General features: G+C 40.3%; 1 protein-coding gene across 11 annotated transcripts in view; it reads left to right on the plus strand.

The window, feature by feature from the left end:
• Positions 1-25660, plus strand: part of LOC140485944 (ankyrin-2-like) — an 850179-nt gene that overhangs the window by 295937 nt on the left and 528582 nt on the right. For all 11 annotated transcript variants that reach the window (XM_072584685.1, XM_072584421.1, XM_072584596.1 and 8 more), the window contains exon 2: positions 7475-7567. In XM_072584685.1, coding sequence (XP_072440786.1) covers positions 7475-7567 — 93 coding nt within the window. The remainder of the gene's footprint in view (positions 1-7474; positions 7568-25660) is intronic.

Here is a 25660-nt window from a genome sequence, read left to right on the forward strand (position 1 = left end):
CATGTTGTGTTTGGATATTAAAAAAAAATTATCTCTTGTGCATTTCCACAAATTTCTATTTGAAATTTCAGTTTCCTCCTTGACAAGCATCTAATGACAATTAAAATAATGGAAAGGTTAATACAGTGGTTCTAATGAGCCCACAATTAAGATTTTTAAAATGCTGATTTAATGTAAAAGATTGCAGTTATTTAGTATGGATAAAAGTTTGAAAAAAAGCTTGAAATAAAAACCACGGTGCAATCTGAGTTTTAGAGTGGCTAAAAGCTGCTAGTATTGGATTGTTCACCTGTTACATAAATGTAGATCAGTTTGCTTCAGACATTTAGACAATTGGAATCTACAGTTGTTTGATCAGAACCAAATTAGAAAGGTTACATTCTTTTTGGAGGGGAAGATGTCTTTCAGTTGTCTGGAATGCAATCTTGCTTTCAAATGCTTTTATTTCAGAACAAGTTAACTGTCCAACGGTGATTGACTATGTCATTGTAATTATTTGGATTGGATCCGATTTGAAGAGAACATTTATTATTTATTCTAGTCTACACTGAGAATACAAGGACAGATGCAATTAAAATAATGAGGCTCCATCAATCAGTGGAGTAGAATGAGTATGAGCTTAAATAGTTGTTTTTTTTCTATATTTCCTATCTGAATTTTAAACGAAACACAGCAATTAATGAGAAATTGCAATTTTACTTATTTTCTTTTTTCTTTTTGCTCCAAATATTTGGAATGAAATTCATTCCCAGTCTAGGAAAATCCATTACACTCATTGTAGTAATCTCTATGTTGAGACACCCAAAATGCGACAGATGACGGTTAACCATGGAATAATGGCCCCAGCTCAGGATGATTAATACATCAGACCCAGCATTTATCCAGATCTCCTGTTTGAGGGTACTTTTGACCACCATTCTATTTTTGTTGTCATGCTGATATTATATTTATGTTATAACAACCAAAGCTCTCCAGACCACATCTGAAATAAGCATTAAAATGATAAAAGGAAATTTTAGTGTCTTGACAGTGAAATCATATACATCTGAAAATGTTTGGCTCGATCATTGAGGGGAGTTCATGAGCTTCATGGAATCCCTACACTATGGAACCAGGCCATTTGTCTTAACAAGTCCACGTTGACCCTCCAATGAGTATCCCACCTACACCCAATTCCCTACACATCCCTGAACTCTATGGGCAATTTAACATGGCCAATTTGTCTAATCTGCGCATCTTTGGATTGTGGGAGGAAGCCGGAGCATCTGGAGGAAACCCATGCAGACATTGGAGAATTTGGGTCCCTGGTGCTAGCCACTGTACCACCAGTTGTTCTTGTGTTGAATAATTGTGAAGCCACTGCAAATGCTTGCAGAATGATCTTTTGGGGAAGAATTTTTTAAAAAAAGGGTCTTCAGTCCTGATTATTCAGCATGAGTTCTGTTCACAAAAACCTGAATATTGGATGAGAACAGATTGCAGTCTTTGGACTCAAATGACCATCTGACATGCACGCCTTTGATATGGAACTTAGCCATCTTTTAAAAGAGCCACGTTCAGCTGAGACAAAGGTAAGAAAACAAAGGAAAAAGATAGAGCAGAAAACAGAATCTTCAGTGTCTTAGCAGAAAGGCTAAATCAGCTGGTGACAATGACTTTTAATTTGTAAATTGTGAGAGAGAGATCATAGGAAGTCGATTTGAATTTCAAAGTCAAGTAAGAGAACAGAGTAAAAACAACATTCAGGAATCCTACTTCAGGTATGGCAGATAATGTTAAAATTTTAAGTGTATTAATTTAAACGACAAGAGAGAAATAATAAACAGGTGAATAAAGTACCAGCGCTGAGGGATAGTTTATAATCTAGGCCTAAAGAAGAGTTTAGTAGATAAATACATGGAATGTAAGGAATAAATTAAATGAGCTGAGGCAACAGTTTCAAATTTGGGATTGAGATAGAGATATTAGCCCCACTACTGAGGTGAATGGTCAGGACTGAGAGCTACATATACATGAGATTATAAGATTTACAGGATGGTCAGGGAAAATGGCAGAGGATGTGAAGTAGCATTACTGATAAGAAAAAAAAAATCCTCCCACACCATTTGAAGTATGAAGGTGTGAATTTTAGTGAATATTGTATGGATGGAATTGAGGAATGGTAAAGGATCCAAAGCTTTAATAGCCATTGTGTGTTGACCTGAAAATGTGTTGCTGGAAAAATGCAGCAGGTCAGGCAGCATCCAACGTTTCGGGCATCAGCCCTTCTTCAGGAAAGGGATGCCTGAAACGTCGATTCTCCTGTTCCTTGGATGCTGCCTGACCTGCTGTGCTTTTCCAGCAACACATTTTCAACTCTCATCTCCAGCATCTGCAGTCCTCACTTTCTCCCCATTGTGTGTAGACCCCCTTGTGGCAGTTCAGAAGTGCTCGATTGTTTAAATGCAGAAATCAGGCAAATGTTTAACAGATTATTATTACTGGAAGATTTTAAACTTTAATATTGGCAGAGGCAGACAATCGTGTCTGAAAGGTAGTGATGTATCTGGGATAGTATTTTTAAAGCAATATGCCCTGGGTGCAACAAGGGGACAAGCAATATTGGATTTAGTGCTGAGTAATGAGCTAGATTTAATCAATACTTTAATTGTGTTTGAATATTTATCAAATAGTGATCATAACATGATCGAGTTCAATGTGGTGTGTGAAAGCAAAAAAACCTGAATCAGTTACTAGAATTTTAGATTTAGATAAGACCGACTTTAATGCGATAAAATAGAAACTGCCTACAATAAATGAGAAAAGTCTGCTGAAGGGTAAACAAGTGAAGAACAGTGGAGGATGTTTAAAGAAATTTTTGACACCATACAAAACTGGTTTATACCACCAAGAGGGAAAAGCTCTATTTCATTTGGTGGGGGGTGGGGGGAACAGCCATGGGCAACTGTAAAGGTGAGGGATAGGATAACAAAAAATGTAATAAATAGCACAGATCTGCTAAATGAGAAAGATACAGAGACTAGCAAGGAGCCACAAAGCCGTTTATAAGAGCTGCTAAAAGGAATTGTAAAATGAAGTTTGCCAGGGGCATCAAAATCAATAAGAACTTTTATAGTTACATAAAGTGAAGGCTAAGTATAATCTTTTGAGTTCTCCTAAATACATGAGTCATCCCTTTGGATCGGAAAGTTACATAAATCAATTTTTAAAAGAAGTGTGAAAGAGGAAAACCCAGCATTCCAGATCAGTTAGTCTAACAGCTGTGGTGGGGAAATTCTTGGCATGTACAATCAACAATGTGGAAACTAATCACCTTGAAAATTTTTAGTTGATCAGAGAGAGCCAGCATGGATTCATGATGGGTAGATCATGCCTGATAAACATGATTAACGTAGATTAAAGTACCGGACAGGGCAATGTCATCGATGTTCTTTATATGATTTCCAGAAGGGATTTGATGAAGTTCCACACAAGAAATTGTTGATTATGGAAGAAGCCCATGAATTGAGGGCAAATTACTGCCATAGCTGGGAAATTTGTGCAGTAGCAGGTGATAGAAAGTAGGGATTAAAGATAGGTAGTCAAATTAGCAGGATGTGGCCAGTGGTGTTACATAAGGATCTGTGATAGGGCTTTAATTATTTGCATGATTTATTAACGATTTAGATATAATGGTATCGAAAGTCATGTATCTAAATTTGCCGATGACTCATGGGTAGCATGTCTGCAGTGTGCATGACCACATAAAATTACAAAGGGATAATGATAGACTAATGGGCAAAACAGTAGCAGGTAGAGTTCAGTTCAAGTACGTGGGAGATTATCCATCTGTTCTGGATGAAAAAGGGATAGATCAGGGTACTTTCTAGCTGACATGAAGTTAAATACAGCAGATTCTCAAAGAAACTTGGGAGTTCAGGTGCATAGATCTTTAGATGCCATAAACAAGTGCAGAAAATAATCAAGAAAGTGAATAGAATGGTGGTTTTATGATTAGAGGACTGGAGAACAAGGATATAGAAGTTCTATTGTAGTTGTACAAAACCCTGTTTAGACCCCACTTGGAGTACAGTGAGCAGCACCACACTTTAGGAATGATAAATTGGCCTTGGAAGAAGCATAACATAAGTTTACAACACAAGAAACTTGGACTTCAGGTCTTAAGTTGTGAGGAGATAGTATATAAATTTAGAGTTGAGAGTGTGGTGCTCAAAAAGCAACAGTAGGTCAGGTATCATCTGAGGGGCAGGAGAATCGACATTTCAGGCAAAAGCCCGTCATCAGGAATGAGGCTTGTGAGGCAGGGGGTAGAATAATAAATGGGAGGGGTGTGGGGATGGTGGTGGGGGGGGGGGGGGGGGGGGTGATGGGAGGTAGCTGAGAGTGCGATAGATGGGTGTAATGGTGATAGGTTGGAGAGGAGGGTGGAGCGAATAGGTGGGAAGGAAGATGGATAGTTCGGACAGGTCATGAGGGTGGTGCCATGTTGGAAGGTTGAAACTGGGATAAGGTGGGGGGGAGAGGGGAAGTGAGGAATCTGGTGAAATCCACATTAATGCCATATGGTTGAAGGGTCCCAAGGTGGAGGATGAGGCATTCTTCCTCCAGGTGTCGGGTGTTTAGGGAGTGGTGATAGAGGAGGCCCAGGACCTGCGGGTCCTTGGTGGAATGGGAGGGGAAGTTGAAGTGTTCGGCCACGGGGTGGTGGGGTTGGTTGGTGCGGGTGTCCCAGAGATGTTCCCTGAAACGCTCTGCAAGTCGGCTTCCTGTATCCCCAGTGTTGAGGAGACCAATCGAGAGTAACTGATACAGTAAATGACATGTGGAAGTGCGGGTAAAATCTGATGAAGGTTCCTTTGTAGCCTTGGACAGAGGTGAGGGGGGAGGTGTAGGTGCAGGTTTAAAAATTCCTGCGGTGGCAGGGGAAGGTGCCGGGAGGGCAAAGTGGGTTGGTGGAGAGCGTGGACCTGCCAAGAAGTCGTGGAAGGAATGGCCTTTATGGAAAGTGGATAGGGGTGGGGGTCCATTTGTATGTGGCAGAAATAGCAGAGGATGATGTAATGTATACATAGGTTGGTGGGGTGGAAGGTGAGGACCATGGGTTCTGTCCTTGTTGCAGTTGGAGGGATGGGGTTAGAGGGCAGAGGTGCAGGAAGTGGATGAGATGTGTTGGAGGGCATCATCGACCATGTGGGAGGCCATCTGGTGTGTACTATGGTGGAATTGAGCCTCCTGGGATACAAATGTGGCCTGCCCTCTCCAGAAAATAAAAGATTAAGGGGTGATCTGATCAAAGTCTTCAAGGTATTAACAGGAAAAGAAAGGTTACATAAAGTTAAATTATTTTGACTGGTTGGGGATTCTAAAACTTGGATCCATAGTCTGAGAATTAGGGCCATAGCGAGTTTTGAGAAGACTTGTAGCTCAGGTTGAGTTTTCGGATGTAGGTTTGCTCGCTGAGCTGGAAGGTTCATTTTCCAGATGTTTCGTTACCCTACTAGGTAACATCTTCAGTGGGCCTCAGGTGAAATGTCTGAAAATGAACCTTCCAGCTCAGCGAGCAAACCTACATCCAAAATTAGGGCTATTCCAATCAGGGAGATACTCTTTTTAAAAAAAAAGAGTGGTAGATATTTGGAACAATTTCCACTAACTACAATGGATACTAGTTCAGTTTTACGTCTAATATTTACATTTTGGTTAAGCAAAGTTTTATTAAGGGATATGGCTCAAAAGTAGGTAACTGGAGTTTGGCCATAGATCAACCTTGATTTCATTCAATGGCAGTTCTGGCTCGAGGATTGAATGACTAATTCCTCTTCCTATGTTTAAAACAATCTCATTATGGTCAAGCTGTTATAAAATTCTAAAGCAACAAACCTGCAATCGTCTCTATATTATTTGGCCCATAAACGTGTCACTGGTAATACCAGGTAAGACTACCTCGGGTAGTCAAGTGACAAGTGACGTGAAATCAATAAGGTTTAATGGTCAAAAATATTGATGAATACTTCAGCAAGTGAATAACACTGACCTTTTGTGATGATGCTTTGATTCCTCCTAGCCTGGATTGTTGCATTTTTCTTTCAGATTTTTTCCTTTTGCAGCATCTGTGCCTCACTTCTCATTTTGCTTCTGCAATATTAGCTAATCATTTGAAAGTAATAGCTTAACCTCCCTCCAAACTCAGGGAGGGGTCAGAATGGCTTTACATATGCTGCACTGCATGTGCTCTTGGAATTTTAAGAAATCTATTTAATTAAAAGGAGCCTATGTCTTTTAATGCTTGATTTCTTTCTTTTTGATATTTTATTTCTTATTCAATTTCTACTACTTGTCTATATGATTCACTTAATCTGTTATTCACTTAACAGATTTGTGAAATTCATACTTAAGTAATACTTCAAATTAATGCTGCTTGCAAAATGTTGTGAAAGTGCAGGATATTTGTGTATTTATTTGGATTTATTGTGGAAGTGGTATCTCATTGTTTAAATTATGCTGAAAACCAAATCTGAGTATTGAAATTGGATGGGAACCCCCCACATTAATGCAATAATTTCCTGCACTATTCATTGGGGATGAGCGTTTGAATTTTGGCTTTGGAAAATGAAAGTTTCTGTTCGTAAAAGTCAAGGCAAAGAACAGTCCTGACAGCCCAGAATACATATGCTATCTTCTGTTCCTTGATTTATCAAGAGAAGTATGTTTCCTTATTGAGACTTTATATATCATATCATATATCATATCACATCACATGCAAAAATGTTACAGTACCAGGAAGGAATGATCATACAACACATGACAAGCTCTGCAGAGCTTAGGCCTATGGTTGGTAGTACAATTCCACTCAACACTGCTATTGAACCAAAATGTATGCATGGCCATCACATATTGAAAACTTATCTGCCTGCTCACCTCTCTTTTGTTACCCGTTTCCAAAACTGCCTACAGTTCTGTGAAAATAGAAATACATAGTTCCCTGTTATATAACATTTTTAGCATAAGCTTATAACCAGCTCACAAACCCCAAAACACTTAGTGTTCAAATCATCAATAATCGGACAGTCCTCATGAGGTCACTAAAGATTAGCAATTCATGTTTAAGTAATGTAGAACAATATTCTGTTCCTCAACAATTCAACCAAGAATCAAATCTTCAAAAAATATTTTCTTTAAAGTGCATTCAGTGCTATTATTGGAGCTACAGCTACAAAATTAAAAGATCTCAAGTCTTTATAAATAAATTCAAATCTTAAATTCTGACCACTTTGGGTTTTCAGTTTGGTCAAGCGCTCATCTCTACCAGTTACAGAAGGTTGCTTATTAGTAAATTGTCACTTTGCAGCAGTTTGAATCACAGGAATTGAAAAGCTCCTGTTATTTGCTTGCTAATAGTATAATACCACACTGCATTGCCAATGATTTCCTTTCTTACACCATGACTCTTCTTTTCTTAATTCTCACATGACAGCAAGGTGGGAGTGAAATCACCCCCCCTCCCCGGGAGAGGTTGTTACGTCACAGGGTAACTTTCCAGGATCAGATGGTCCCAAGTCGTCAGGAGGTAAAGGTTTAATAAGCACGTTCTTGTAGTGCTGGACTTCTGTCATAAACTCGAAAGGAATCTTGAGATCTGAATTACAAGAAGTCATGCTTGCCTGTCCATGTCAAAATCACATCAGCATTATTAACCAGCTTTTCCCCAGCAATAACAAAGTTGACCTTTTTTTGGTTAAATGAGTGCATTTTGTGGCTTGAAATCCCTGCAGAACTATCCTTTGCATGTAATTAATCATGTCTCTGAATATTGCATTTCAGCAAAACAAATTGTTCTAAATAAAAAACTTGGTGTTGCAATAAAGATAAAACATAGTAAATCTTTGGAAAAATTAATGATGCTAATGAATAAACAACTTGTATAAAGTTCACTTGCAAACCTGGTATGATGACAAATATTATTGTATTACAAAATTGAAATTGTCTTTCATTGAAGAGATTTTTTGAGGTACTTTAGTTTTTGAAGAAAATGAAATGGATGCATTGGGACATGTCCAGTTTCCAAAAATGTACTTTTCAGAAAACGTCTTCAATTAATAATGAGCTGTCTGGCTTTCCATTTGCAGGTATCACTGTATTTTGAGACAATGCACAGGAACTTGAGTCTACAAATTACAGGAGGCTCCCAACTTGGTTCTGGAACTATTCCCATAGGGAGGGAAGCCAAAAATAGGGTGCAACAGGAATGTGTGGGTTTCCTATGGCTTGGAGAAAGCAACTCCCAAGTTAAATGCAATATGATTGGATTTGTCCCTTTGAGCATTCTCAGCTTAATTGGTGATTTCCACAGTATGCAATCCTGATAGGCCACTGGAACTGATACCTCCTGAAACAGGCATAGTTTCAATTCTAGTAGGTCAACATTGAATTATCTTGAAAGTGTCAAGCTGTTGCTACAGATGCCTTTCTACGTAACCACTGGGTCCATCCCCACCTTCTGTGATCATATATCTCCGCTGCCCTCCACATTGCAATCTCCCTCCACAACCCTACTGCTCTGTTTTTATTCCATACACCCTGATGTTTTTTTTCTCAAACCTAGCTTCCTTTTCTCCTCCTTTTGCACTCTGGCCAATCTTGCTGATTGAGGTCAAGAAATGAAAAGAAACACCTGACTCTGAACCGACCATTACATTCAATGAATGTGAGGACATCCACAAAGCAGCTCCTGCCTTTGTTGTTGTTTTCCTTCCTGGATTTGGGATAAGCATGGGAGCTCTTCCTTATTGTATGATGTTAATTTGGATACGTCTTTAAAGCCACATCCAATAACATTTTAGAGTTCAGTAGAATTTATTATCTGTCAATGACGTCTGGTTGGTAGTATTAAGCAGACAGCTTACTTGCCTGAGAGAGGCCAACAATGCCTAGCATTATGACAAAGCTAATTATTCACCACAATTCAGTATCATTGACAAAGGGTCAGTTAGACTCGAAACATCAGCTCTTTTCTCTCCTTACAGATGCTGCCAGACTTGCTGAGATTTTCCAGTATTTTCTCTTTTTTTTTGGTTTCGGATTCCAGCATCCACAGTAATTTGCTTTTATTCATGAAGTTTATTGTTTCATTCAAATAATATTTATCAGAAGTTACCCAGATTTTGTCTATCCATGAATCAATGTTTTAAATAATTGAATAAAAACATGTTTTGTGATTGAGAACTACATTGACAAAACCAACAAATTGAGTTTAGCCTTTTTAAATAAAAATGCCTGTTAAAGAAATATAATTCCATTAAACATTTACCTAGACTTATACAGTCAGCCAATCTTATCTGTGCTGGCTATCCAAAGCAGCAGTTCACCTAATGCTACACCCCACCTTCTCCCCATTCTTCCTTTCAGTAATCCAATTCTCTCTTAACTGTTTCAATTGAACATGCCTCCATCATGCTCTGAGTGCATTCCAGATCCTTATTACTTCCTGCATGAAAAGTTTCTTTCCCTCATCGCCATGCTTCTATTGGCATCATCTTTAATTTGTGCCCTCTTGTTATTTATGCTTCCACAGATGGCAAGTATTAGAACAAACAGAGTTGTCTCTGGTTTGTTACCCGTGCCACATGATAGAGAGTCGAGGAATAGGGAGAGAGAAGAGTTAAATGCGTGGCTACAGGGATGGTTCAGGAGGGAGGGATTCTGGTATCTGGATAACTGGGGTCCTTTCTGGGGAAGGTGGGACCTCTATAAACAGGATGGTCTACACCTGAACCTGAGGGGCACCAGTGTCCTTGGGGGGAGGTTTGCTAGTGCTCTTGGGGGAGGGTGGGGGGGGAGGAGTTTAAACTAACTCTGCAGGTGCATGGGAACCTAGACATTAGCTTTAGGTTGCAGGACCTGGAGTGTAGGGAGGTTAGGAACATGGCATCAGTCTCAAAGGAGGGTGCCTGTAAACAGGAAGGTGGCTTGAAGTGTGTATACTTCAATGCAAGAAGTATATGAAATAAGGTAGGTGAACTTGCAGCGTGGGTTGGTACCTGGGATTTCAATGTTGTGGCTATTACGGAGACATGGGTAGAACAGGGACAGGATTGGCTGTTGCAAGTTCCAGGGTTTAAATGTTTCAGTAGGGTCAGAGATGGGGGTAAAAGAGGGGGAGGTGTGGCATTGAATGTCAAAGATAGTATTACAGTGGTGGAAAGGACGATGGATGAATACTCACCATCTGAGGTAGTTTGGGCTGAGGTTAGGAACAGGAAAGGTGAGGTCACCCTGTTAGGAGTTTTCTACAGGCCTCCTAATAGTCTGAGAGATGTAGAAGAAAGGATTGCGAGGATGATTCAGGAGAAGAGTGAAAGTAATAGGGTGGTTGTTATGGGGTCTTTAACTTTCCTGATATTGACTGGGAAAGCTATAGCTCAAGTTCGTTAGATGGGTTGGTGTTTGTCCAATGTGTGCAGGAGGGTTTCCTGACACAATATGTAGACAGGCCAACAAGAGGTGAGGTCATACTGGATTTGGTTCTGGGTAACGAACCAGGCCAGGTGTTAGAATTGGAGGTAGGTGAGCATTTTGGGGACAGTGACCACAATTCGGTGACTTTTACTCTAGTGATGGAGAGGGATAAGTGTGCACTGCAGGGCAAGAGTTATAGCTGGGGACAGGGAAATTATGATGCAGTGAGGCATGACTTAGGATGCGTGGCTTGGAAAAGTAGGCTTCAAGGCAAGGACGCAATTGATATGTGGAGCTTGTTCAAGGAGCAACTATTGAGTGTCCTTGATAAGTATGTACCTGTCAGGCAGGGAGGAAAGGGTTGTGTGAGGGAGCTGTGGTTTATTAAGGAATTGGAATCCCTTGTTAAAGGGAAGAGGGCGGCCTATGTAAAGATGAGGCATGAAGGTTCAATTGGGGCGATTGAGAGTTATAAGGTAGCCAGGAAGGATCTGAAGAGAGAGCTAAGAACAGCAAGGAGGGGACATGAAAAGTCATTAGTTGGTAGGATGAGGGAAAACCCAAAGGCTTTCTATAGGTATGTCAGGAATAAAAGAATGACTAGGGTAGGAATAAGTCCAGTCAAGGATAGTAGTGGGAAGTTGTGTGTGGAGGCTGAAGAGATTGGGGAGACAATGAATGTATACTTTTCGTCAGTATTCACTCAGGAACAGGACATTGTTGCCGATGTGAATACTGAGTCACAAGTGATTAGAATGGACGGCTTTGAGGTATGTAGGGAAGAGGTGTTGGAAATTCTGGAAAGGGTGAAAATATATAAGTCCCCTGGGCCTGATGGCATTTATCCTAGGATTCTCTGGGAAGCAAGGGAGGAGATTGCAGAGCCATTGGCCTTGATTTTTATGTCTTCGTCTACAGGAATAGTGCCAGAAGACTGGAGGCTAGCAAATATGGTTCCCTTGTTTAAGAAGGGGAGTAGGGATAACCCTAGTAACTATAGGCCAGTGAGTCTCACTTCTGTTGTGGGCAAAGTCTTAGAGAGAATTGTAAGGGATAGGATTTATGAACATCTGGATAGGAATAATGTGATCAAGGATAGTCAGCATGGTTTTGTGAAGGGCAGGTCGTGCCTCACAAACCTTATTGAATTCTTTGAGAAGGTGACTAAGGAGGTGGACGAGGGTAAAGCGGTAGATGTGGTGTATATGGATTTTAGTAAGGCGTTTGATAAGGTTCCCCATGGTAGGCTACTGCAAAAAATACGGAGATATGGCATTGAGGGTGAGTTGGAGGTTTGGATTAGGAATTGGCTGGCTGGAAGAAGACAGAGGGTAGTAGTTGATGGTAAAGGTTCATCTTTGAGTGCAGTTACTAGCGGTGTTCCGCAAGGATCTGTTTTGGGACCATTGCTGTTGGTCAGTTTTATAAATGACCTGAAAGAGGGGCTAGAAGGTTGGGTGAGCAAGTTTGCGGATGATACAAAAGTCGGTGGAGTTGTTGACAGTGAGGAAGGATGTGTCCGGTTACAGCGGGATATAGATAAGCTGCAGAGCTGGGCAGAAAGGTGGCAAATGGAGCTCAATGTGGGTAAGTGTGAGGTGATTCACTTTGCATGAGTAACAAAAAGATGGGGTACTGGGCTAATGGTCGGATACTTGGTAGTGTGGATGAGCAGAGGGATCTTGGTGTCCATGTACACAGATCTCTGAAAGTTGCCACCCAGGTAAATAGTGCGGTGAAGAAGGCATATGGCGTACTGGCTTTTATTGGTAGAGGAATTGAGTTCCGGAGTCCTGAGTTCATGTTGCAGTTGTATAAGACTCTGGTGCGGCCGCATCTGGAGTATTGTGTGCAGTTTTGGTCGCCATACTATAGGAAGGATGTGGAGGCACTGGAACGGGTGCAGAGGAGGTTTACCAGGATGTTGCCTGGTATGGTAGGAAGATCATATGAGGAAAGGCTGAGACACTTAGGGCTGTTTTCATTGGAGAAAAGAAGGTTTAGGGGTGACTTGATAGAAGTATACAAGATGATTAGGGGTTTAGATAGGGTTGACCATGAGAACCTTTTTCCATGTATGGAGTCAGCTGTTACGAGGGGGCATAGCTTTAAATTAAGGGGTGGGAGGTATAGGACAGGTGTTAGGGGTAGATTCTTTACTCAGCGAGTCGTGAGTTCATGGAATGCCCTGCCAGTAGCAGTGGTGGACTCTCCCTCTTTATGGGCATTTAAACGGGCATTGGATAGGTATATGGAGGATAGTGGGCTAGTGTAGGTTAGGTGGGCTTGGATTGGTGCAACATCGAGGGCCAAAGGGCCTGTATTGAGCTGTATTTTTCTATGTTCTATGTTCTATTTTCTCAATCAGCCCACATCCATCATGATTTTCAATACCCCTATCAAACTTGTTCTCAACTATCTGTTCCTATTTTCTCATTGTCACCAACGCTATTAGGATTAAATTGCATTTGTAAATTTTTGTTCAATTTCAGTTCTTACATGCCATGAATAAAATTTCAACCATGTCACCCTAATGGGGAGATGGAGTATCCACCTTTCTTTTAAGAGTTTATACTAAACATGCTTTGCTATTCTTGTGTTACTCCAGATGGCTTTCCTCTACTCGCCAATTCTTGTGGAGGTGCCTCTTTGTCATGGGCGGATGCAGTTCCTGTTGTGTACACTGTTATTCCCCAATTTTTTCTAATATATTGACATGAAGGGTATTTCCTTAAGGAATACTCCTCTAGAATTTTAGGTCAAAGACTTTTTAGGACTTGAAATAGAGGGTTTTAGTGGGAACGAAGACCACAGAGCCAGTTTTCCAAGAAAGACTTTAAGAGCTTTTACCCTGAAATTTTCTTGGCTTAAAAGAATGATGCATGGGACTAATTTAGACGATTGAGGAATTATCATCAGGAAATAAAAATTCAAAACAGTTTTAAATGTGTGTACGTGCTCAGAAACCATATTCAAGGGATTGACTCTGTAACAGAGCTAAAAGTCACAAACTTCATCTTCCTTTGTGACAGAGAGATGACTGCCATAACTTTAACCTGAGATTTCATGATTGGAAGTCATTTATATTTTGTTGAAGGTTCTATTAGACATTTCACCCTTTGCTTTGTTTTATTTCAAATTGGCTCTTGAAGTCTGTTGATGGTGGGTACTGGGTAAGTTGCCATAAAGGGTGTAAGGATAAAGGTTCATGGGTTTGTGTTGTTGGCTTCGGGTGTGCATAAGGCTGATGGGGAGTGGGTGAGTGTCGAGAATGTGATGCTGGAAAAGCACAGCAGGTCAGTCAGCATCCGAGGAGCAGGAGAATTGACGTTGCGTGCCAAAGCCCTTCATCAGGAATGATGCTGTGAGCCATGGGGTGGCGAGATAAATGGGCAGGTTGTGAGGCTGGATGAAATATAGCTGAGAGTGTGACAGTTAGATGGAGATGGGTGCAATGGTGATAGGTCAGAGAGGAGGGTGGTGCGGATAGGTGGGAAGGAAGATGGACAGGTATTGAGGGTGGTGCCAAGCTGGAAGATTTGAACAAGGTAAGGTGGAGGGAAGGGAAATGAGAAAACTGGTGAAATCCAGGTTTATGCTGTGGAGTTGGAGGATCCTGAGGCAGAAGAGGACGTGTTCTTCCTCCAGGCGTTGAGTGGTTAGGGAGTGTTGATGGAGGCGGCCCAGGACCTGCGTGTCCTTGGCAGAGTGGGAAGGGGAGTCAAAGTATTCGGCCACGGGCTGGTGGGATTGGTTGGTGCGGGTGTCCCAGAGATATCTGAAGCACTTTGTGAGTAGGTGTCCTGTCTCCCCAATGTAGAGGAGACTGCATTGAGAGCAAAGGATACAGTAAATAGTGTGTGGAAGTGCAGGTAAAACTTTGGATGTGGAAGGCTCCTTTGCAGCCTTGGATGGAGATGAGGGCAGAGGTGTGGGTGCAGGTTTTGCAATTCCTGCAGTGGCAGAGCAAGGTGCTGGGAGGGAAGGCTGGATTGGTGCAGGGCATGGACCTGACGAGGGAGTCATGGAGGGAATGGTCTTTACAGAAAGCGGACGGGTGGGGAGGGTAGTCAACCTCCCACACTGCATGCTGTAAAAGTGCTATCCCTTATTCCCTATTCCTTTGCCTCTGCTGCATCTGCTCCCAGGAGGACCAGTTCCACCACAGAACACCGCAGATGGCCTTCTTCTTTAAAGACTGCAATTTCTCCTCCCATGTGGTCGATGATGCCCTCGAGCAGATTTCATCCACTTCCTGCACCTCTGCCCACGAACCCACCCCTGCAATGCAACAAGGACAGAACCCCCCGACCCCACCAACCTCTGTATACAGAGGAGCCTTGATTGTCGGAATACCAATTATCTGAATTTCAGATTATCCAAAGAAGATCTCCAGGTCCCGATAGAAACATTACATCAGGTGTTTCAACACTGTTTGTTTGCATCTTTTGTTTACGGTAATTAAAAATGAACTCTGCTTACTGAAATGCTGCTGAGAACTGTCCTGGACCAGTTTCCCTGGAGGTCTACACAGGGGTGTACCCGAAACCCCCATTCCCCAGATAATCTTTCCAACATTGTCTTGTACAGGGCAAAGGTGGAACCTGTCAAAACGTTGCAGTAAAAAGGGGGGTGTGCGCGCGCGCGCACTATTTTGAGACTCACCCCCACCCCCCCACCAAAGGCAGCAGCAGTCTTACTGTTGTTGTCCAGTCCAGCTGCCCCAAGGTGTGGAGGAACGGTGGGAGGGTGGCATTGGATGGGGTTGGGTATGCGGACGGGGGAACGGGGACTTGTGAGCAGGGTGCTGCTGCCGAGTCTCCTGAAAGGGGAGCAGACTTATCAAATGCTTACTGTGTTAATCCCTTTGAACTGATTGGGGTGGGGGGGGGGGGGGGAGCGGGTTCAGTAATGCTGCAGGTCCCTTGCACACAAGTGTGTTTTGGGGTTTATTTCTGAGCAGAGACAGAGAGAGAGGAAAAAGGAATCTTAAGAAAACTCCAAGCCCCAGAGGAGAGACATTGAATCAATTAATCGAATAATCAATTATCCTAAAGAAATAATGCCCGCCCATCTTGTTTGTATCATCGTCCGTCATTTCTGCCACCTACAAATGGACCCCACCACCAGAGAGATATTTCCCTCCCCACCTCTATTGGCTTTCCGTAAAGACTGTTCCCTCCATGACTCCCTCGTCAGGTCCATGCCCCTCCAGCAACCCTCCCCCCCCCTCTTCCAGCACCTTCCCCTGCCACTGCAGAAATTGCAAAACCTGCACCCACACCTCCCCCTCACTTATGTCCAAGGCTGCAAAGGTGTGGAGCAGGAGAATCGACATTTCGGGCGTGCTCCTTGGATGCTGCCTGACCTGCTGCGCTTTTCCAGCAACACATTTTCAGCTCTGATCTCCAGCATCTGCAGTCCTCACTTTCTCCTTTTAAATAGCATGCCCAGACGCTTGGTCATCCCTTTTGTCCACCTCTGCTCTACATCTGAAGGATGGTAGGCTTGGGTCTGTCCTGCAATGCAAAAGCCTGGATATGTTTTTCCAAGGTGTGAAATTTCCCATCTTATGGTATCTGCCTTGGGATCATAAGTCCAGAGCTGTGTTCTAGTGATGTATGTCAACTCTAACCATCCTTATTACTGGGTCTACTACATTCTTTCTTGAATGATCAGCTTGATACAGTCTGTACTCTTCAGACAGGATCAAATTAACTCTAATAGTAGGGCGAACACACTTTCCGGATCTGTGATCTATGATCAGTCTCTGTTGGCAGCTCCCTCCTGTCTTGTATCATCGATGATTAGAGGAAGAATAAACTAGTCCAGCCTCTAAGTGGTCTCATTAGGTGCTCCAAAAATATAAGCTACCAGATATTTGTTGAAGTAATGTGTGAAAGAGAGAAGTTGGAATATGCCACATGTCCTGAAGCTAGGAAATGCTCATCAACGATATTATCAAAGAATTCACATTTCTCATTTATTCTAATCTACTTTAAGAAAGTTAGGAATGAAAAGTGATTTTTACTAGCTCCCCAGATGATCCTGGCAGCCTTGCATGAAATCATCATCAAGACCTGCATGACTGGAAGGATATTTTTGATGTTTTGTTACAAGTATTCTTTCTTTGGTTTGTAGTTCAGAAGAAATGACTTGAGGCTCAGAATTCGTGAATTGGCAGCTCCATCATCTTTTAATAACATGCAACCAATTTAGTTTCATTTCATGAATTTTACTTTCATGAGCTATGATGTAAGATCATTTATTACATGAATCAAAGCAGCCTCCACTTGAACTATTGGTGGAAGGCAATATATTGGGGTCACAGTCGCTCCTGGGAACAGTCTTTCTGTTGCCATTGAGTATTAATTGTGGATTTTTAATGTCAGGACAAGAACATATTTGCACCCCTGTCCCTATCAAAGGCAATTCCAAAATACATCTACCTCAGAATAGTCCACACCTTGGGAGTCTGGTATGTATATAGTAAAGGAGTAAAGAAAATATGGAAAGCAGCTAATGAAAAGTTTACACTTTTTAAACGGTCAGATTTATACTTTCTGGAGCATTGCCTTTAGGACTAAACCATGGCGTGTGGTTGAAGTTCTTACTGGAAGAACAAGGATGGCTAAGTATTCCTTGTGAGTACCTTTCCCTTTTTAAAATGTGTTAAATGTGTTACTTGTCATTTACTGTGAGGCTATGTTCGCACTTCAGCGCATGTCACATTTGTAGTGTAACTCCAAAGGTAAGGCCTAACCTGATTCCTAAGCTGCATTGTGTTGTTGATTGGTTTAATCTTCATACATTGATTCATTGTATAGTGGTTTCCATATTGAGAGAGAATACCTGCAGGAATTTAAAATTTCTCCATCTTCACCTGAATTCTGTTTGTTTACTCATCTGTATATGTATATTGGAGAATGACTTGGTGGCACACAGGGCTATAGGACTATTTACTGTGTATTATCGTGTAATAATCTAGCTCATCTAAAAGTCAACCTCCTATTTTTGGCCAAATAATCTGGAATTTTCCATGATTTGGAGATGTCGGTGTTGGACTGGGGTGTACAAAGTTAAAAATTACAAATCACCTGATGAAGGAGTAGTGCTGCGAAAGCTCCCAGTTTTACCTGTTGGACTATAACCTGGTGTTGTGTGATTTTTAATTTTGGAATTTTCCAAATATCTAACGTAAAAGGTGACCCTAGTTCTTCACAGATAACAGATCAACATTTACTAGTCTGCACCCAGTCTTCCAGTCCCTGGCTTTGGTGTTCCACTCCAGGTTTTCAGAGTTACCATAATTCATTGTTTATTCCTTTAGAGTTGCTAATGATACAGAATGAATTTTGTTGGGCATGAATTTCAGCCCCTTATAAATAGTATTTATGTAATGGTTGACCCCATAAATTTAACCTTAAAAAGTAGCCCAAAAATTTAACTATTACTGTAGTATACTGGATACGGTTTTCATGTAGGGAATCACAGGAATCTGTGACATAGCTTACAAAGTACATCAGTGAATAGTTACAACACCTGCACCTTTGTGTCAAACTATCATCTTTCACTGGGCAGATGTGCACCAATGAATATACTGCAGGTACAAGTATGAAAAGAGCAAATAGGATCACATTGAGTGAAAAAAAGCCCTTGTAGGAATCAATGTCTCAGCTTTTAGAAAAACAAATTTATAGAGAGTGAAGGAAGTAAATTATCAGTATCCACCTTTTTCAAGTGTCATTTGTGGAACAGATGGTAGTACTTTCACAGGTTGATCATGAATCTGTAAATACTTTCATTTACAGCTGTGAGATCTGAGAGTGGGAGAGTTTCCTGGTCAGCTAGAACTGCAGCTATAGCTTCAATGCAACAATCTCTCCAACTTAAAAGACTTTGTTTGAATGTTCATGCCATCATCAAGCATGATCAGGGACTGCTGTATATGCACATGTTCTCTCTTACACATTTGTCTCTCTCAGGCATACTGTTATGGACCAGATCCTCTTAAAATATATTATGAAGGTTGTTTCGACCCTAACTACTACTAATTTTAAAAGGTAAATGTCAAGTGCTGTGTTTCAGATGCAATTCGATTGGTCAAACTACCCGACATTAAACAAAACACAATTTATTCAAACACTATAATTAAAATACAATAAAAGAAAGAAGAACTTGAAATAACTTAACTCTATTGGATAGACATAGTAATTATTAATTGTTCCAACATAGTAAAATTCCATAAATACAAAACACATTTGCCTTGGCAAAAAGGCAAATTCAGAAACCAGATTGTGTCATATGTAGCTCTCCAACTCTGGTGGAAACAACATCAAAAGACAATTCTGAGGTAGAGTGAGTATAGCAGACTGGAGAGATTCATTGCCTTTCAACCCTGCTGAGACCCCCGTAACAACTGTTGGAAGTTAAGATCCTGGATCTGAGAGCTTGACCACACCCACTCAGATTGCTTCTATTGTTCTAACATTATATTTTTTAAAAAAACAAGGATTCGTCAGTTGTTTATCTTCTCATACAGGCTCAGCCCTGTTCCCCAATCTCTCCCAAAAAGAAACTAGGATAAAACACCCCTTAAAGTCACGGCATTGTCACAGTATGACACGCACTCACATGCATGCATGTGGGCATACGTTCATAAGCACATGCGTACACACACTTGCACCTCTGAGTCAGAAGGGTGAGAGTTCAAATTTTTTGTTCAGATACTTGGCTACAAGAGCCTAGGATGACTAGTCTTGTGGAGGACTGAGGAAGTGCTTTTGGGGCAATGATATGATCTTAATGTTTAACTGAAAGCCTAACTTCTCTTTCAACTGGACGTAAAAGATCCCATTGTACTATTCTGAAGAAAGAGAGAGATGCTAAGCTTTGTGCCAACACAAGCATGTTGCTCTCTAGTCATCATTGTAGGGGCTCCCATAACCCATGCAACATGCAAATTAATTACCACACTTTTACTGTACTACAACTGGGACGGAAAGCATTTTGGGGATTTTGAGGTTGTGAAAGGTGCTCAATCGGTCTGTCTTTTGGACACAACATTCGGACAACTTTTTGGGCTTCTTTTGTTGCATTAAATAATCCATGTAAAAAAAATCTTGACTTTGTACCTTGCATGAGGAAAACATTAATGCGCATCATAAATTACTTGAAGTTTGAACAATAAAATTTAAACCATGACCTACCTAGAAATATTTAGAAATTTTAAAGATGACTAATGCCATTCATGTATAATTGCATTAAAAAAACCAGAAAATTTGATGCTGATCTTGTTGATATTTTTTGGCAGAAATATACTTTGATTTTAATAGAACTCCAGTAAAATGACTTATTTTCCAAATGCCTATAATTCTGGGCTCAATGTTACACTTTGTTTGAGGCAGTGTAATATCAGTAAATTCGTACTTTGATCGGAGGCTATAGAAACATGGAGAATATGAAGTCATTACGACACAGCATTTCGCCATTGAGTCTCTGGAACAATCTGGTTTCATTCCCTGTTTAATCCCCATTGCCATCCAGGGGTGCTTCCTTCAAGTGCCCATTCAGTCTTGTTTTGAAATTATTAAATATTTGTACTTCCACCACACTCAGACAATGATTGCAAGGCTTTTGTTGTTATTTAGTCCGAATGAGGTTAAGCACTGAGATTGAATGGATACTATCCCACTAAGGCAAAATTCAGCATTTTCCAAAATTTAAAAACTTTTTTTGTTTTTGGACTATATTTTGTTATCACTTCTTCATGCCAATAGCTCATCTGTATCCAAAAATAGCATTTTAAACTTAAATAAGAGCATTATGTTATGAAGGTATGAAAGTAGACACCGGGAAAGTGAGCTGACAAAATGGATTAAAGGATAGGTCAGTGGCACATTTTAAGGGAATATTTAAAAATATATGAAATATTTTCCAATGATGAAAAATTCCAGGGTCATCTGTGGTTAACTAAAAAGTTAAAAACAGTATCAAACTTAAAGAAAAAAAACAAATGATTCAACAGAGGCGTGTAGCAGTTTAGAAGATTGGTCAGGATATAAAAAGAAGCAAATAATGAATTTCTCCCTCATTAATATTTTAGAGTACAAAAGAAATTGGTGGTATAGTCAAAAGTGATGAAAGTTTTATGTCAGATTACAAAGGGATCTTGATCAATTGGACCAATAGGCTACACAGTGGCAGATGGAAATTGATGTGAATAAATGCGAGGTAGTCCATTTTGGTAAAACAAACAGAACTCATACAGTTAATGGGAAGACCCTGGATAGTTTTGTCCAACAGAGACATCAAGGGATTCAGTTACATGTTTCTTTAAAATTTATGTCACACATAGACAGGGTGGTTAAGGCAGCATTTAACACACTCAACTTCATTGCCCAAACCTTTTGAGTATGGGAATTGGAATATCATGTTGAGGTCATACAGAACATTGGTGAGGCCACTTTTGGAGTAATTTGTACAGTTTGGTCACCCTGCTATCGGAAAGATATTAATAAATTGGAGAGGATTTGGAAACTATTTACAAGGATGTTACGAGGCCTGGAGGTTTGATTAATAAGGAGAGGCTGGATAGGCTGGAACTTGTTTCACTGGAGTATAGGAGGTTGAGAGGTGATTTTTATAGAGGTTTACAAAATCATGAGCATAGATAAGGTGAATAGCCAAGGTATTTTCCCGAAGTAGGGGAGTTCACACTAGACAGCATAATTTTAAGGTGAGGAGAAAGATTTGAAAGGGACCTGAGGTGCAGCATTTTCACACAGAGTGGACTGTATGTAGAAAGAACTGCCAGAGGAAGTGTTAGATGAAGATACAGTCACAACATTTAAACGACATTTGGACAGGTACACGAATAGGAAAGGTCAGAGGAAATGGCCCAAACGCAGGCAAATGGACTAGTTTAATTTGGGAAACTTGGTCAGCATGGTCAAATTGGATTGAAAGGTCTGTTTCCATGCCTTATGCCTCTGACTGTAAGAGACATCTAGTAAGAGTTCCTTTAGATACTTTGAAGTGTAAAAATTGGGAGATTCTGAGGAATTAATAATGAAAACTAGGGAGCTGACAGATGAATTTAGCAAGTATCTTCAGAGTTAGAAAACTATCAGCATAGAATTAGGTTTTTGGTCCATTGTGCCTGCACTGGCTCTCTGAGCATTATGACATAGTTTTAGATTTTACATAAGTTGTTCACTTTCAAGATTACAAGTAACCCCGCCATAAAAATCAAGAAATGGAACAGAGAGAAACTCAAGAATATTACACCCACTTGGTAATTGGGACTGAGGAAATTGTTGAATCTGCACGTTAATAGGTCAATGGGTCCTGATGAACTTAGTCCTGTGGTGTGAAAAGTAGTGGCTGAGAGATAGTAATGTTATGATTTTAATTTTCCAAAATTTTTAGAATTGGGGAAGATTCCATTTAGGTTGAAAAATATGAAGGTAACTCTATGACCCTATTCAAAAAGAGAAGAAGACTGAAAGCAAACAGCTACAGGTTTATTAGCTGAACATCTATCATAGGGAAGATGTTAGATGTTAGAAGTTATTATTAAAGATGTTATAGCAGGCCTCTTAGAAAAAAAATCAAGGTAATCAAGCACAGTCCATTTGATTTGCCAAATTTAGCTTATTGGAGTTCTTTGAAGATTTGGAATATGCTGTGGACAAAACAGAACCTGTGGATGTGGTGTTCTTGGATGTCTAGAAGGCATTTGATATAGTGCCACATCAAAGGTTATTGCAGAAAGGAAGACCTCATGTGGAGGGGTAATTGATGGTATATTGGCCAGCTAACAGGAGTCAGTAGGCAATAAATAGGTCTAGATGTTAAGATTTAACTAGTGGTGTACTACAGGGATCAGTATGAGGTCTCGACATTTAACAATCTGATTGAATGTCTTGGATGAATAGAACAAAGGTAAAGTGGTTAAATTTGTTGACAACAGCAATATAGTTAGGAAAGTAAATTGTGAAGGGTCATAAAGAGCCTCAAATGGATATAGATAAGTTAAGTAGACAACGATATGATAAATGGTATAATCTGGGTAACTGTGATATTGCGCATTTCAGAGGGAGAAATGAAGGAAAAGTGTTTGGTCTAAATAGCGAGAAATTGTAGACTACTACTGAATGTGGCTGCTCTTCATTCATACGTTTCCATTTATTTTTAATTTGAGACAACATTCAATTCTTTCTTTCTTTTCCCCATTGTTCCTTTGCTTGCATGTACATGCACTTTGGGTACTGCATTGTGTTTATATACATTCGTGAAGATTGCCTATAAATTCTTCAAAATGCAGAATTGTTTTCATTATAACTGATTAATTGAAAATTAATGCTAGTATTTAAAATTGTGAAAATGTTATTGTTTTATGTATTTGTTGTCTTCCATTTGGCATGGTCTCCAATTAAGCAAATAGAGTCATAGAGATGTACAGCATGGAAACAGACCCTTCGTGTAACCCGTCCACGCCAACCAGATACCCCAACCCAATCTAGACCCACCTGCCAGCACCTGGCCCGTATCCCTCCAAACCCCTCCTATTCATATACCCATCCAAATGCCTTTTTAAATGTTGCAATTGTATCAACCTCCACCATTTCCTCTGGCAGCTCATTCCATACACGAACCACCCTCTGTATGAAAAAGTTACCTGTTAGGTCTCTTTTATATCTTTCCCCTCTCACTCTAAACCTATGCCCTCTAGTTCTGGACTCCCCGACCCCAGGAAAAAGACTTTGCCTATTTACCCTATTCAGGCCCCTCAATTTTGTAAACCTCAATTTTGGAGCCTCCGACGCTCCAGGGAAAATAGCCCCAGTCTGTTCAGCCTCTCCCTATAGCTCAAATCCTCCAACCCTGGCAACATCCTTGTAAATCTTTTCTGAACCCTTTCAAGTTTCACAACATCTTTTCTGATAAGAAGGAGACCAGAATTGCACACAATATTCCAACATGTTCTATGAATTGAACCACATTTTATAGATGTATTTAATAGGGCTATATGTTACTAAATTTTCTGTGGTTATTACTAATTAAGTCAAAATTCTCCATGTACCTGTTGAATCCAACCCTTCCCCTCCACACCCTTGACCACACCACCCAATTATTATTTCTGAGACCTTACCCACCACGATGATGTTGTCGGGAATGGAACATATGAGTTAGAAAAGTAGTGGATAGTCTGGGATTATTTTCACTGGAACGTGGGAAGTTGAGGGGTGACTTTATATAAGATTATACAACCATGAAGGGCATAAATAAGGTGAATAGCAAGGATTTTTTTCCCTAGAGTAAAACTCGGTGGCACATTTTCAAAGTGAGAGGAGAAAGATTTTAAAAAGGACATGAGGGGGCAACTCTTTTGCACAGACCAGTTTGTGTATGAAGTGTGAAATGAACTGTTATAGGAATTGGTGGATGTAGGTACAGTCACAACATTTGAAAGATGTATGGATAAATACTTAAATGGGAAATGTTCAGAGGGATACAGGCCAAATGTAGCCAAGTAGTTTAGTTTGGGAATGTGGTTACTGTGAGACAAGTTGGATTGAACCATTCTGTATGACACTATGGACTGATGTTTAACAAAATGCCCCACGATTACTAAACATCTTGACACTGTTAATTGAGAACATTTCTCCCACTCTGATGCTCTACCACCTTGCCCACATCCAGGGAAGATTAGCAGATTATGGCAAGATCTTTTAGTATTTCAACCTTCAAATCCTTTTGCAACCTGGGATGCAAGCCATTCGGACCAGGTGGCTTATCTACTTTAAGCATGGCCAGGCTTTCCAGTACCTTCTGCCTGTTTAATTTTACTCCACACATTATTACTTTTATCATCTCCGCTTCTATTGATAGCTTATCAACATCCTCTTCACCCTCCCTCTCAATTTGCTGTAATTCAGTTGTTCTTGCTTGAAGAATTCACCTGCTATCTATGATGAGGTCTTCTTTTGTGTCGTCATGTTTTCTATCTGTCTCTTCATCTAAAGAACCATGACTTCAGTTTCCCTTCCTTTTGCCCTTGTTGGAATGAAGCAAGGAGGTTCTTCACTGGTTTTCAGTGTAAACAGCCAGTACGTGGATTGTTTATTGTTTCTAACACTTGTGGGTTCATCTTTTATTTCTCCACATTGAATTGCATATGCTATAATTTTGTTCATTCACTAACTAATGTTAATTTTGTAACATTTCCCTGCCAGCCACACATGCTGCCTGACTCACTGTTGCCTGCAAATTTGGATATGTGGTTCTCTATTCCTTTTCCAGGAAGAAGAATAGAAGCAAAATCAGCTTGGAGGGAAACCAGTACAAGAGAATTCTGGGGAAATGTATTTGTGTGGAGTCTAAGATATTCTTAATATACTTTACTCTACCCTATAATTTGTGTTAAACTCCCATTCAATTTGTGTTTGGTACAGATCGAAGCACTGACCAGCAGTGAAGTTTTTTAAAATAAAAATTGACCTAAGCTTTGAATGCAGTTGATAGAAACTGGACGAAACTTTTCAAGGCAAGAACAGTTTTACAAATGCAGCGTAATGCACCTAGTATCTGTTTTGTGTTTTGAATTCATGTTAAGCTGTAAGATTTGTTACAAGTTACTTGCATCATTTTCAGTGGCCATTCATTAAATTGTGTCACTTTGTACTCTATAGAAAAACAACCTTTTGCTCTCCCTCGCAGTGCTCTTTCATTATCTCCCCTGAATGTTGCAATTCATGCTGCATTACTCTACACATATGGCCTCTCTTAAGTCAACAAATTTCTGATTATTCATGTAGACAGACTCTTATTTGCAAACAATTCCATTAATAGAATAAGATCCCAATTAAATCCAGTTCTTTCCTTGGCTGCTGTCAACACTACACTTTATAGTGAAGCAGTGGATATTATTAACAATGTAACTGCTGCTGGATTTGTTTTCTTTTTCCGTTCAAGCACCCATATGATGAAATCATGTCTTGTGCCCTAAAACCCAAATATGGAATTTGTGAATAGCTTTTTATGCATGGATTTATACTGCACTGTTGTTCTGTATTCATGCACTGAACCTTGGAGAATGAATTTGCTCTTGTCCTCTCCAAACTTCCTCTGAATTTCTCTCCTTATCTCTCTTCTGATTGTGTCTCCGACATCAAACTTCATTTAAAAGCAGCTTGCCATG

This window comes from Chiloscyllium punctatum, chromosome 1 (genome assembly GCF_047496795.1).
Source record: "Chiloscyllium punctatum isolate Juve2018m chromosome 1, sChiPun1.3, whole genome shotgun sequence".
NCBI lineage: Eukaryota > Metazoa > Chordata > Chondrichthyes > Orectolobiformes > Hemiscylliidae > Chiloscyllium > Chiloscyllium punctatum.